Source organism: Euprymna scolopes, chromosome 46 (genome assembly GCF_053919585.1).
Source record: "Euprymna scolopes isolate OS-2025 chromosome 46, ASM5391958v1, whole genome shotgun sequence".
In the NCBI taxonomy this organism is placed as follows: Eukaryota; Metazoa; Mollusca; class Cephalopoda; order Sepiida; family Sepiolidae; genus Euprymna; species Euprymna scolopes.
The window spans coordinates 24,327,188-24,342,059 of record NC_136527.1 but is presented as its reverse complement, the minus strand read 5'-3'; the positions used below and the strand labels follow the sequence as shown (position 1 = coordinate 24,342,059).

Genomic DNA, 14,872 nt, shown 5'->3' with positions numbered 1-14,872 from the left:
ATTTGTCAGTAAATTGAATTTGTTAGCCGCCAGTAACAGCAGACATTTCTGACAAACAAATAACGTTTAAAATGATTACGTAAATAACGTTTAAAATTAATATGTAAATAACGTTTAAAATTAATATGTAAATAACGTTTAAAATTAATATGTAAATAACGTTTAAAATTAATATGTAAATAACGTTTAAAATTAATATGTAAATAACGTTTAAAATTAATACGTAAATAACGTTTAAATTTAATATCTAAATAACATCTAAAATTAATATGAAAATAACGTTTAAAATTAATACGTAAATAACGTTTAAAATTAATACGTAAATAACGTTTAAAATTAATATGTAAATAAAGTTGTAAATTAATACGTAAATAACGTTTTAAATTAATACGTTAATAACGTTTAAAATTAATATGTTAATAAGTTTCTAAATTACGAAGAAATTTTAGTGGCAAAACTTAAAAGTAGAATCAGAACCAACTTCATGGACATAGTTGGGGGGAGGTCTGGTAATTTTGTTTTAGAGAGATAATAATACTGAGGAGACAACTCAGTTCGAACTATCGAGCCCTCATAATAAATATATTTTCACGCTACTGAAAAATACTTTTCCGTATGTTTCATGTAATGTAACGCAGCAGCCATAGGCGATTTTTGTATCGAATAAAAGCATTAAAATACATAACTTAAATACATTGAAACACAAAACTTACCCAGGAAGCTAGGAGAGTAATTTATCGAACCAAATAAAAGCATTAAAATTCATAACTTATCCAGGTAGGTAGAAGAGTAACTTATCGAACCGAATAAAAGAATAAAAATACATAACTTTTGCAGGTAGGTAGAAGAGTAACATATTGAACCGAATAAAAGCATTAAAATACATAACTTATCCAGGTAGGTAGAAGAGTAACATATCGAACTAAATAAAATCATTAAAAATACATAAGTTATCCAGGTAGATCGAAGAGTAAATTATTTTGCTTTGTCACTTTTTTTTTGTTTGCTTCTCTTAACAAAATTCCCCAAAACGGTGAATTGTTATTTTTTATTATTTTGAATGCAACTAATATTCTTTTATTACAAAATACTCATCTGCTTTATTTTTTGTTGCAGTGAAAAGTGAAGAAAATAATTAAAACGAATTATTGCAGTATTAAAAAGAAAAACAAACGAACAACAACAAAAAAACAAAAAAAAACGAAGTTTCGTTTCGTTTCCGAAGAATAGGATTTCATGTTTTTTTTTTACTTCAAGTTCTACTTCTTGATACAACTTTGAGACGAACTATATTACCTTTTATTTTATTAATTATCTTTGAAATAGTCACAGAAAACTAGTTTTTATTTTTCAAGGGATTTTTTGGTTTTACCAGGAATTTATTTAACTTCTCAATTTAGATGTTTCTTCCAACGTGATAACAATTTTCATTATAACTTTTCTCCCCTGTAAATTTTTACATTTAATCTGTTTAGTTAATTTTTTATCGTATAGATTAACTTTAGATTAATCTTTTAAACACAATCAAGAAATAATCGGAAATCTGCATTAAAAAAATAAATAAAAATACGAAAAGGCGGCTTTAAAAACTATCAGTTTCAACAAGTAAATTGCACATGCAACGAATTAATTAGAGAAATAATAAAGATGAAACTTGTAACCTGTTCTCTCTCATGTAAATATTAAAATGTTAAATAAAATAATACTAATTTTATCCGTGATATTCACCAAATAGATCGGCTCTATTTTGAAATAATTTATTTTTTTTATTTTTCTCTTCAATTTTGTTTTCTGCGAACTTGCTCTTCCGTTCGTCATCTTGAATGTTAAGTTGAGCTTGTAAAGTCAATCACATTTGAAAAATCGTTTCCTTTATAAAAGCAGATAAAGTTAATCGAAAGCAGATTATAAAACAAAAACGTAAGTATTACTACATGGCGCACGTATGTGTATTTTTTTATTTTCATCTTTTTTTCATCGGATTATTATCGTTGAAAATATTTCACTGTTGATTGTTTTTGTGGTAAATTTTCAGATTGGGTCTACCTCCACAATTTTCTTTTAAATGATGACTTTTGAGGGTTTTCGGCCATGCTAAATACGAAAATCGCATTGAAATTTTGCAGAAATAATTAGTTATCGAGATATAAAAAGTTGTATTATGCATTGTATTCTTTGGCGGCCATTTTGGTACGCGCGTAGATTTGTTTATGGAGCGCGTGCACGTGCGTAAAAACGATGGCCGCCAAAGAATACAATGCATAATACAACTTTTTATATCTCGATAACTACTTCTTTCTGCAAAATTTCACTGCGATTTACTTTTTCAGCATAGTAGAAAACTTATAAAAGTCGTCATTTAAAAGAAAATTGCGGAGGTGGACCTAATCTAAAAAAAACACCTTTTTTTTGTTTTCAATATTGACTTAAACATTAAAAAAAATAACTTCTTATCGTTTACAAAAAAAAAAAAAAAATAATTTTATAATTTTTTATATGTTTTTACCGTATAAAACAAAAACGTAATTATAAAACAGCAACGTAAGTATTACTACATGGCGAACGTATGTGTATTTTTTATTTTCATCTTATTTTCATTCTGTCATCAGATTATTATCGAATGGTCACTAATCTATTAGATTTTGTTTTCAATACTGACTTAAACATAAAATACGTTCAATACATAATTCTTTATGTTATCAGTGGTGGCCAATTCTGTATGCGTTTTCACGTACAGAATTGATAATATTTTTATTGATTTTTGTACTTTAATGTCCCTTTGTCTTTATTGAAAGGAAATCAGAAGGGAAAAAAAGCGAATAATCCTAATGAAAATGCTGATTTATCATTGAAAATTTTTCAATGTCGATTGACTTAAACAAAAAAAAAACTTCTTTGTGATTTACAAAAAAATATATAAATTTTATATGTTTTTTAATGTTTCACACGTTAAAAAAAAATCAGATTTTATTTTCACTATAGACTTAAACACAAAAAAAGTTCAATTTCTAAAATCTTTAAAAATTAAAAATATTCTTTACAATGACGACTTTTATAGGTTTTCAAGAATGCTGAAAATGAAGAAATATTTTAAAAGTGACGCAGAGAATTAGTTTTCATGATATTAGAAAATTATTTTTTTTCAAAAAAGTGAGGATCACTTTTCTATATAAATTTAATGTCAAATGAGCAACCACTTTCTGGCCACATGGTGATATTTGGGGAAAGGGCTGCCTGAAAGCCGTTTTGGTAAATTGTTAATTCCTTTCCACCTTAACAGTCATCTTTACCATGACGAATTCTGTAGGTTTTCTGGTATGCTGAAAACGAATATCACATTTAAAATTGCCACAAACAAGTAGTTGTATGGATATTAAACTAAGTAATTCTTTATGTATCCAGTAGTGGCCACCATTCATAACATAAGGAATTACATTGCTTAACATTTGGAAAACTTGTTATTGTCTTGTTAACTCAATTTTTTCTTTGCAAGAATAAGTTTCTTTTTTCTTGTGTTTAATATCTTAATACGGAACAACGGATGCATCGTGAATACCATTTGATTATTTAAGACGAACACCGGTAGATGATGCTCGATAACTTCAATACTCGAGTTTATAAACAAGAAAAAATTCATTTCTTGTGTTTTTCTCATAGTGTTTTCTTTCATAACTGGTTCCTACGGCTTCGCATACTCTGTTAAAATGGTTAGCCAGAATCATGTTCCATAGTGTCACATATAAAACGAAATCTAAGAAAGGAATATTTTTTTTAAAGCAGAATATAGATCTTACCCAACCTAAAGAATTCCCTCTCACTTGTTCCTCTTTCCCACTTCCAAACTCAAATAAATATTGAGATATCAGTGTTTTGTGGCTCAATCACTATCCAACTCATTGGACTTTCCTCAATCAACGTTGCCCACAGATGTTCCACATGCGCCTTCTGGTGGTTCTTATAAAAAACAAGATTTCCAATATTAAAATCTACTGACTTTATTTTCTTATTCTTGTTCTCTATCAGTTTTTTCCTAACTTCCTGAATGTTATGCCTTACTAAAGTAAAAGATTAATGCATCTCTTTTAAACCGATCTCATGTTGCTCATCACCATAATATACTCTAGAAGGCATCAATATATTATCTAATGGCAAGATCACGTCTCTGTTGTATAGCAAGTAGTATAGTGATAATTTCGTTGTTTCGCTCACATGAAATCTAATTCGAAGTACATCTTTACCCCATTTTTATAAGCCATCATGGCTTTTATCACACTTGTGTTGAGATTCTCTGCAACAAAGAAGTCATGGTGCAAAGACTGACGTTCTATTCCTACTCTTAATCGAGCAAGCCATTTTAGAATTAATGGGGAGTCATTAGCTGTTCTTAAACTTTTTTAAAACATAGTTCAGGTTCATGTCTAAGTTCTTTAAAAACACTGTTTATTACTAACATCTCTGTTCTCCTATCTACCAGAGTTCTATAATTCTTTCCCTCGATTGTAATCAAAACAGAATTTGATATGGCCATGTTACCGACTATTTGGACTGGTATGCCGTTTTTTCATTCGTCGGGCATTGCAAGAATCTGCTGTATCATGTGACAAAACTTCATGGGCTTGTCTTCATACTCCTGTCTTGCATTAAGTCAGATCTTCCATTTAACTTTTGCTTGGGCTTTCTGATAAGCCGCTTGAACATCCTGTGGTTCATGTCTCATCACAACCATCTCCACCTTCCTGTGCCTGAGGCCCTCTATACAGAATCCCAATACCTGTTATTTGACTAGTCTGCTTCTCTGGTCTATCCCACTATAAAGGCCTTATTCTAATCTAACTAACCTATGCATGTAGTCATGTCTCCCTTCTAATGTTCACTAATTCGACTTTGTTTGTTAGGGTTTGCTACCCACCCTCTCAATTCTCTATATCATCCACCCACCTTCCTCAATTCTTTACATAATCAACCCACCTCCCTCAATTCTTTACATCATCTAACCGCCTCCCTAAATTCTTTACATAATCTACCCACCTCCCTCAATTCTCTACATCATCTACCCACCCATCAATTCTTTACATAATCTACCCACCTCCCTCAATTCCCTACATTATGCACCAATCTCCGGCAGCCACCGTCTTTTCTATTTAAAAATAGCTTCTCCATTATAACAATGGCATACTACTGACGAAAAACAAGATAACAATACAACTCAAAATAAATTTTTGTTATGAAAAATGAAAAAGTGAGCAAAAAATTAAGTGTAAAAAGTTTTAAATAAAAAACTCCAAAATATGTGATTCTACTTTTATTGACAATTATTAATTACATGCCTCTTTCCTTAAATTTCTGTTTGAAAATAGCTGCAATAGCATACTACTGACGAAAGAACAAAATAACAATACAACTAAAAATAAATTTTAATAAAAATAAAAAAGTGAGCAAAATATTAAGTGTAAAAAGTTTTAAATAAAAAACTCCAAAATATGTGATTCTACTTTTATTGACAATTATGTGTGAACACCTTGAAAAACTTTAATGAAAGATAAAAATTATTTTAGAATTTAATGTAAAATGATTTCACATTTTGAGCCATTCCAGCGTTTTAGGGCAGTTGACCTATTTTTTTTCTATGGTAGATAAATCCTGTGCGTTTTTTTAAAGGCGATTATGTATGGTTTTAAGAGGGTCTTTGTACTATTATGAGACGGTGTGGAGGTTGCCACTCCAACTTTGGGTTAATGATAGAGCTAAGGGAAATTATGTGTGAACATCCTGAATATTTGATAGAAAAAAAGAATTTTAGAATTTAGAGTGGGGGTTGGATTCGCATGAATTTAATGTAAAATGATTTAGCATTTAACACCATTCTAGCGTCTTAGGACAGCTGACCAATTTAATTTTTATGGGAGATAAATCATTTGCACTTTTCTTTAAGGAAAGATTTTTTTTTAACGTTTATATGTAGCTTACAGAAGAATTTTGTTTAGTGGGGAGTTCTACCACTTGGACTTAGCGTTATCGTAAAGGCTGAAGGTTTTAGAAGTAGGCTTGCCACTCGTACCTAGGATTAGTCAAAGGATTAAGCGAGTTTTTGTTACAAGGGCATTTGACACCCATTATGAAACTATACAAGAATAACGACAAACAAACAAAAATAAATGTCATTTAAAACAAGTGACGTCACTCTAACAGAAAACGCCACGTTTGTAAAAGCATCAAGTATTTTTACCCACCTATTTATATATTTAAAAAATAATAAGTATTTGTTAAAGCTGACATTTATATATTAAAAAAACAAGTTTTTGTTAAAGCTGAAAAATTGTTCACAAATTTTGAATGAATTTGCTTTTTATTTTTAATTACATTTCCTGTCTTTTTCTATCGTTTTTATTTCTTAACTGAAGACCTCCTACAAATATTTAAATATCGATTTTGCATTTTTTTATAATTGGGCACATTAGTTTCTATTCAATAATAATTCGCTGCAAACATTGGAAAAAGGACGAAAATTAAAAAAAAAAGAATAGAGGGGTTGTACCGCTCATTCAGTCACATTTTCGGTTGTTAGAAACAAAAAACAGAATATTTATAATTTTGACCGGTAGTCAGCGTTTTTAAATATTTATATGCTTGATAACAAAATAGCTCTAACTAAACATGTAAGAAAATTTTTTATAATCGAATTTTCAATTTAAAAAAAATCGATCTGGAATAAAAGTCAACAACAAAAAACGTCCGTTTACCGTGGCTGTGCTATTGCTGCTTCTGGTTATGATGCTATTCCTAATGCTACAGTCTACACTCAAAATCAAACCCATTTTTTCCGGATATCATGTTTTTAATTGCTATTTATCACAACAGAAAACCATATACAATTATAATTTTAACAGATTAAAACAGTAAAAAGATTGTTCTATTTAACATGATAGGTCAAATAAAATCAAAACAAAAGAATTCCATACTCATGTTGAAATCTATTTTTACACAACAGAAAAACGAGTTCTCAAATCTATTTCAGACAGGCGAAACTATTAAAAGTGCCATCTTTTCTTGGCTAGATTCTAAATCTCATGAAAAAAATTCTTCATACCAGTGCAGTACGAGCATTTAGAAATCGGGGAGTTGTTACAAAATTTTATTGAAAACGCCATTTTATGATGTTAACATTTTTTATCAATTTATTTGCTTAAAACTCATAAAACATATAATGTACATTATCATTTATAAATTTATTTGTTTAAAACTCTTAAACTATATCATGTACATTATTATTTATACATATATTTGCTTAAAACTCTTAAAATATAATGTCTTATTATTATTTATAAATTTATTTGTTTCAAACTTTTAAAATATATACTACTCATTATTTATGAATTCGTTTGAAAAAACAAAACAGTGGTATATTGACGACTTAAAATGCTTCAGTTTGTAAAATATGACTATGAATCCAAAAATGCTTCAGTTTGTAAGGTGGAAAGTTTAAGAAAACACTCCATCAGAGAGCTAGACATTATATTATATTCAATACAACAGAGAGCTAGATAAAACATAATATAGTATTCAAGAGTGATTCAAATCTACAGAAACATGTTCATGGAAAGCCACTTATGAAAAAATCATGACTAATAGATTCCATGTAAATATGGAAAATTATACAAATGTGAGTCATGTCATTCACTAACAGTAAAATTATAAAAATATTAAAAAGCTGTAATATGTGGAGAGATTGTAAAATCAGTTATGGCAGAATATATATGGATGGAAAAGTGAAATCATCTACCATTATGGGATAAAGTAAAAATTAAAATGGAGAAGAACAATGAAGAGTAAGCAAGGTTATATATTATTTAACACGATAAAGGAAGTATTAATAATAAATAAATATATATACACACACATATATATATATATATATATATATATAGATATGATATGAAATAATAAATACTGATAACATCTAGAAACAAAATAGTTCTTAAAATTTATACGAGGATTATCTGCTAGGACCCGTAATGCTAATATATGTTGCTATGGTTAGAGTACTATGTAAAATTTAGTGGTAGGTTACATACTACTGAATGCGAGAAGTTTTTATCCTCAGTGAGATTGAAAATATAATTAAAAATTAATTAGGAATTTTTACCGTCATCGCTACCAATAAGAGAGTGTGCTAATCCCATGTACTAAATAAAACGTTCCATTCAGAATTATGCAAAGATTTATGAGTTCAAGAGAAAGGTTCTCAAATTAAACAAAATACACCCGAATAAGATCGGAGATAACATAGAAACGTTGTGAAAATAACACCCAAGTGGAGAACAGTATTCTGAAGAAACAAATAATATGAAGACTCAATCCTCATCTCTAAAATAAAAAAAAACGTTATAAAATAAAGAAACGTGATTATTTTCAGTTGGAAAAATAAAAACAAATTAATTTTGTAAACAAACCGTATTGAATAAAACTATACTCATTTTATTTTTAAATTTCATTATTAATAGATGTTTGAATATTTTTTAATAAACACCAACATAATAAGTTGAATTTTACAACATGAAATGTACTTTTTCAAATTTATTTTATACTTTCAGAATTTGCAACAATGAAAAGAAATTCATTAATGGATAAGAAGCACCTTTCGGCATTGTTGATTTAAAAATCGTGTAAAATAATTATGAATTTCTTCATATAAATTTTCCAAAGTTGAAATTTATTAGCGTGCCTATCATCACACACTTCATTACATTCCTACTTTTTGTGGAATCAGATGCAAGCAAACATGAGATACAAACAACATTCTTGTGAAGTATGTGGTTCTTCTTTTGCACTGAAATCAACGTTGTTGCATCATATGAAAACACATACGGGAAATAAACAACATTCTTGTGAAGTATGTGGTTCTTCTTTTGCATGGAAGTCACATTTATTGCATCATATGAACACACATACAGGCGAGAAACCACATTCTTGTGAAGTATGTGGTTCTTCTTTTGCATGTAAGTCAAATTTGTTGAGTCATATTAAAACCCATACGGGAGAGAAACCACATTCTTGTGAAGTATGTGGTTCTTCTTTTGTACAGAGGTCAACTTTGTTGAGTCATATGAGAACACATACGGGAGAGAAACCACATTCTTGTGACGTATGTGGTTCTTCTTTTGCACAGAAGTCCAGTTTGTTGTATCATATGACAACACATATGGGAGAGAAACCACATTATTGTGAAGTATGTGGTTCTTCTTTTGCACTGAAGTCAACTTTGTTGCGTCATATGAAAACACATACGGGAGAGAAACCATATTCTTGTGAAGTATGTGCTTCTTCTTTTGCATGTAAGTCAAATTTGTTGAGTCATATGAAAACACATACGGGAGAGAAACCACATTCTTGTGAAGTATGTGGTTCTTCTTTTGCACAGAAGTCTAGTTTGTTGTATCATATGACAACACATACGGGAGAGAAATCATATTCTTGCGAAGTATGTGGTTCTTCTTTTGCACTGAAGTCAACTTTGTTGAGTCATATGAAAACACATACAGGAGAGAAACCATATTCTTGTGAAGTATGTGGTTCTTCTTTTGCATGTAAGTCAAATTTGTTGAGTCATATGAAAACACATACGGGAGAGAAACCATATTCTTGTGAAGTATGTGGTTCTTCTTTTGCATGCAGATCACGTTTATTGCGTCATATGAAAACACATACGGGAGAGAAACCACATTCTTGTGAAGTATGTGGTTCTTCTTTTGCACAGAGGTCACATTTATTGCGTCATATGAAAACACATACGGGAGAGAAACCACATTCTTGTGAAGTATGTGGTTCTTCTTTTGCACGGAAGTCAACTTTGCTGCGTCATATGAAAACACATACGGGAGAGAAACCATATTCTTGTGAAGTATGTGGTTCTTCTTTTGCATGTAAGCCAAATTTGTTGAGTCATATGAAAACACATACGGGAGAGAAATGAAGAATGAAGTATGCAAATATCTCCACTGGACGATCTGCAATAAGTTAAATATCGAATGCAGTAAGCAGTCATGGGAACATATACCCGAAAGAACAGTCGGAAACAAGTCATATACCATCCACTATGACTATGCAATCCCTACAGCCACATACCTAGAAAACGGCGCTATAAAACCCGACATTGTAATATGGGACAAGAAGGAGAAGGAAGCAACCTTGGTGGAAGTTAGTGTCCCGAATGATGCTGGGTTAAACAGAGCTGAGAGGGAAAAGATTACTAAATACCAGGGTCTTATGTATGACATGAAAAGAAACTGGAACCTTAAGAAGATCTCTATCATTCCAGTAATTATAGGAGCAACCGGACTTATGAAAAAGAATTTTACAAACTATCTTACAAATATACCAGGTAAACCAAGTGCAAAGGACATTCAAACAATTGCACTTAAAGGGACGGTTAGAATCTTAAAAAGATCTCTCGGTTGGAGTGTCTAAAATAGCAGGTGTATGTTTGGCATCTGGTAGGATGCCCCATCCCTGGCTTAAACAAAATGATAAGAAAAATGAAAAAAAGAGAGAAACCACATTCTTGTGAAGTATGTGGTTCTTTTGCATGGAAGTCAGGTTTGTTGAATCATATGAAAACACATACGGGAGAGAAACCACATTCTTGTGAAGTATGTGGTTCTTCTTTTGCACGGAGGTCACATTTGGTGAGGCATATGAAAACACATGCAAGAGAGAAACCACATTTTTGTTAAGTATGTGGTTCTTTTGCATCGGATTGAAATTTGTTGAGGCATATGAAAATACAGACAGGGCGTTCCTAATAATGCTGGACTTAACAGAAATCAAAATAATAGTTAAAAAAACTCCACACATTGTATTTCAAAAATTGAAAAATGTGTCAAACAATAGTGTGGTAAGTTTTTTCAGGAATTAGTATTGTTATATAAGTAAGGAAGGCGTTATAGATTGGGTTTAAAGAGGATTTCTTCACTATGATCAGGATAGAATTATAATGACTGATCACAATGAAAGCTTGATTAACACTGCTTTTAAGAAGATAGAAAAAAGCTGGAATGTTTGGAAAATTTCTTTTTTAGTAATTATAAGAGCAACTGAATTAGACAAAAGACTTTTAAAAACTGACAAATATATTTGCTGAAATGATTTCTCGGTGTAAATATGTGAGAATTAATTTCTTGATTGAAATATATTAAATTAACAAAGAGACAACATTCTCGTTCTTTGAATAAAAAGAAAGATTTATTGTAGGTAGGGAGCCCCTTGATTTCTGAGAACTTTGAAGAAAATTGAAACATAAGAAAAAACTATATGAAATCTACAAGCTAGCCTCATTACAAATCCTTATAAATATTTTCAACACAATGCTTAGAACACTAAACTTTTGCAACGAAGCAATAACAGGGATAATAACTGTTTGTAAATTTGCCCTTGGATATGAATTCATATCGTAATAAAATCACGTGTAAGTTCCAAGAGGATCTCTTCAAACTAACTAAAGTATATGGTTTAACTAACAATTTATCAGGTCATTTCGACATTCTGTTGTGAGAACTTATCACTGACAAACTGAAAACTCTCTTGTGAAAACATCCAAATTCAAAATACGACAGTATTTCAAGTTGACTAACACGCAACTACACACATAGCAAACCTTGTTCTAACTCGTCCTCCGTTTACATTTTTTATTCACCTTTATCATTTGCATAAGAATGTGACAATCTACGTCGCTTAAGTGACCATCTAACATAAAACCATTGGAGAACTCTTTTAGTCTTTTTTTTGTTTTTCTTACAAGACTGACCTTTTGAAGCATGCACATATGCTAGCCAAGTATATTTTGATTTTTATGACAAAGTAAAATAAGAAAAACCGAAAATCCATATTTTTGTAATGTATGTGGCTTTTCTCTAACGAGACAAAATAATATGATCCTTTATGTTAATAATTTTGTTTAAATAAACAAAGTTTTTTTCTCAAAGTTTCATGATATGAAATTTACAAGCAGTCTCCTGTTGTATGTATATCCATGTCAGAGGAAATTTTGATATTAAGTTTTCACAAATCTTGCAGGGAGATGGTGGCGTCATTTTATACATAGCATCTGCTATTCCTAAATAGTCACTGCTCTCTTAGTGACCAGACTCGACGTTGCTTAACTTATATAATGAGAACTGGTGTGCGACGTGATTATGACATGTGTCGATTGTTCTAGGATGGAATTTGGAGATGTGCTAAGAATGTGAGTCAAAAGTTTTCAAAAGAATGATTCAGAGACCAAAGCCCAGTTTATGCATTGGAAGCACTTAGATCGACACCATCCAAAAAATGCAAGGCCACCTCCCTGCAAGATTTGTGAAAACTTAATGTCATAATTTCCACTGATATTGATATACATACAACAGGAGATTGCTTGTGAATTTCATAATACCATGAAACTTTGAGAATAAAAACTTTGTTTATTAAGAGAAAATTATTAACATAAAGAAAAACGATTAAAACAGATACTCAATTCGGATGAGTTGGAACAAGGCGTGCTACACACATGTGTGTAAGCTAACTTGAAATAGTGTTGTGTTTTGAATTTGGACGTTTACACTTAGCTAATAAACCAAGAACCACAGTCTATATAAAAACATGATATTAACGGATTCATACTCAAGAAAACAATATTCTGTTGTCACAGCCCTACTAATAACTGTGGCAATTTTCGTTGTGAGAAATTAGTCCAGGGCATTATGTATTGAACGCCTGTCATAACATCAATTTTATATTGTTTGCGAACATTTTTCAGCGACAGTTTCTTTCCAAATCATACGATAAAAGAAGAGTGTTGAAAAACATTTGATTATCATTTACTGTTGCAGCATCAGATATCGATAAAAATTCAACAATTATAAACTTATTAGCCATATGCAGTTTTGACTTAGTAAGTTGTGTAGTAGGTATATTTTGTAGGATAGTTTTATATTTATGTGAACGAATCTTTCTACTTAGAATAATTGATCTATTATTATCAGATGAAAATACTTTGTATGAGGTGAACTTCTACTGAGCTACTTACACACTTTTCTCATGTCTAAATCATGTAAACGTACGCATCCAAGTCACCATCCATATGACATAAAATTTGGTGTTTAATCATTTCTTAAATTCTTTCTTTTGTTGGAGGAGCGAAAACGTGAATAAAATTAACAAAATGTTCGAATTGATTTTTATTAATTAAACTTTTGATTAAATAGTTTATTCTGCATATTTAATTTTTTTCATGTATTCACGTAATTTGGCATTAAATATGTTTCTTCTTTCAAGATTCTTTCCAGATTCAGATTGGAAACTCTTTTCTATCCTCAAACATAAGATACTTCTTTGCCATATCAGGTAACAGATTTCTCATATGTATATCTAGTGAAACTTTTAATCACGCCACATGCAGCATAATTCTGGTTGATGACAGGTTATCCTGAGAATTTCTACTCTAACCCTCACCAAAATTCATACAAATTCACAAAATCCTTACAGGCGTACGTTCTAAATATATAACATTAAGAGTGTTGTTTTTCTAGTTTAAAACAATTGTTGATGGTTAAAAATATTTTAAGTTAATAAATTTGGAAATGATGATAGGCATTAATCACCACTACAAAGTATACCTAGGTACTATGTTAAGTTGTTTATTCTGAGATCCTCAAATATAGAACGCTCATCTAAACACAACATAATACCACAAAAGTCTTATTTGTTCATATACTTTCTATGGCTTAAGTTAGACAGAGGGTCAATTCATATTATGAATTAACCTCTTAGAAATGTCAAACTAATCCAGCTGCAAACACCTTCTTTGTACCCTCGTCATGCTTCATGCAATAATAATATAAGATTTGTGATCCGAAATTAGTAGACAATGCCTGGGATAATGAATTAATGAAACAAAACATATTTGCCTTTGATCTTCACCAATTATTGTTAATACCCTGAGCTCCATCTATGGTGGAATTTGGTCGAGGTCTGCAATGCATTTTTTCAGGCAATTGCTCCTATATTTTGGCGCTAACTCTTCATATCCTTCTTTCCGACTCGCGTGTCTCATTATCCCACTGTGTGAAATAGGATAAGATGAAGAGCTTCATTCAAGTTTCTCTCACTGTCAAGAGCAGTTTTTTGCGCAACCAGTAGAGAGCTATATGCCAGCAACAGCAGTTTCGGTCTTTAATGAATGTACGCTTCGCCACATGTAAGACTTAGAGATGATGATGAATGTGTCCATGATGACCAAACGGAATAAAGGAGTTTAATTGAAATGGACGGGAAATTCCATTAAAATATAATAATGTTACAGATGAATTCCATTAAAATATAATAATGTTACAGATGAATTCCATTAAAATATAATAATGTTACAGATGAATTCCTATCTTTAATTCTTGTTGATTTTTGTAATTGTTTCTTCTCTTAATTCAATTACTTGTTTCGATTTTCTCATTTTTATTTCTATAATCGTATTCAATTTATATTTTGATCTATGCATATGGGAATTGTCAATTTCACACAATTATGTTGTCATAGTCTGGGTTGTCGTCTCTGCGCTCCCTTTAATCTGACAGCAGACATAGACATCTACTCTCAAAAAGAATGATACAATACCCGGAAGTAAAGACCATACAACATTATCTAAAGCAAGATGAAAACGGCCATTTTACAAAATTAATTCTATTCATTGTTAAGACAATAAAAGATTAAAAAAAGTTTTCGGATGGCACAATAATTGTTTGAACGCTAAACAACGCTCCATATGTTTATATACGTTCAAAATACAAGGATGCCCATGTAAAATTAAGTAATAACTCTGTGGCAATATTAAATAATAAAACAGTTA

At 30.6% G+C, this 14,872-nt stretch overlaps 1 protein-coding gene across 1 annotated transcript; it reads left to right on the top strand.

The window, feature by feature from the left end:
* The first annotated feature begins 1,808 nt into the window (after positions 1 to 1,808).
* Positions 1,809 to 10,595, top strand: LOC145270795 (uncharacterized). Its single transcript, XM_080126387.1, has 2 exons — positions 1,809 to 1,920; positions 8,592 to 10,595. The coding sequence occupies exon 2, from the start codon at positions 9,967 to 9,969 to the stop codon at positions 10,462 to 10,464; it is 498 nt and encodes a 165-aa protein (XP_079982513.1). The 5' UTR covers positions 1,809 to 1,920; positions 8,592 to 9,966; the 3' UTR covers positions 10,465 to 10,595.
* The last annotated feature ends 4,277 nt before the right edge of the window (positions 10,596 to 14,872 follow it).

Bases quoted from the DNA above. Each gene is read 5' to 3' on its own strand.
- LOC145270795 (XM_080126387.1), top strand. From the start codon at position 9,967: ATGAAGAATGAAGTATGCAAATATCTCCACTGGACGATCTGCAATAAG.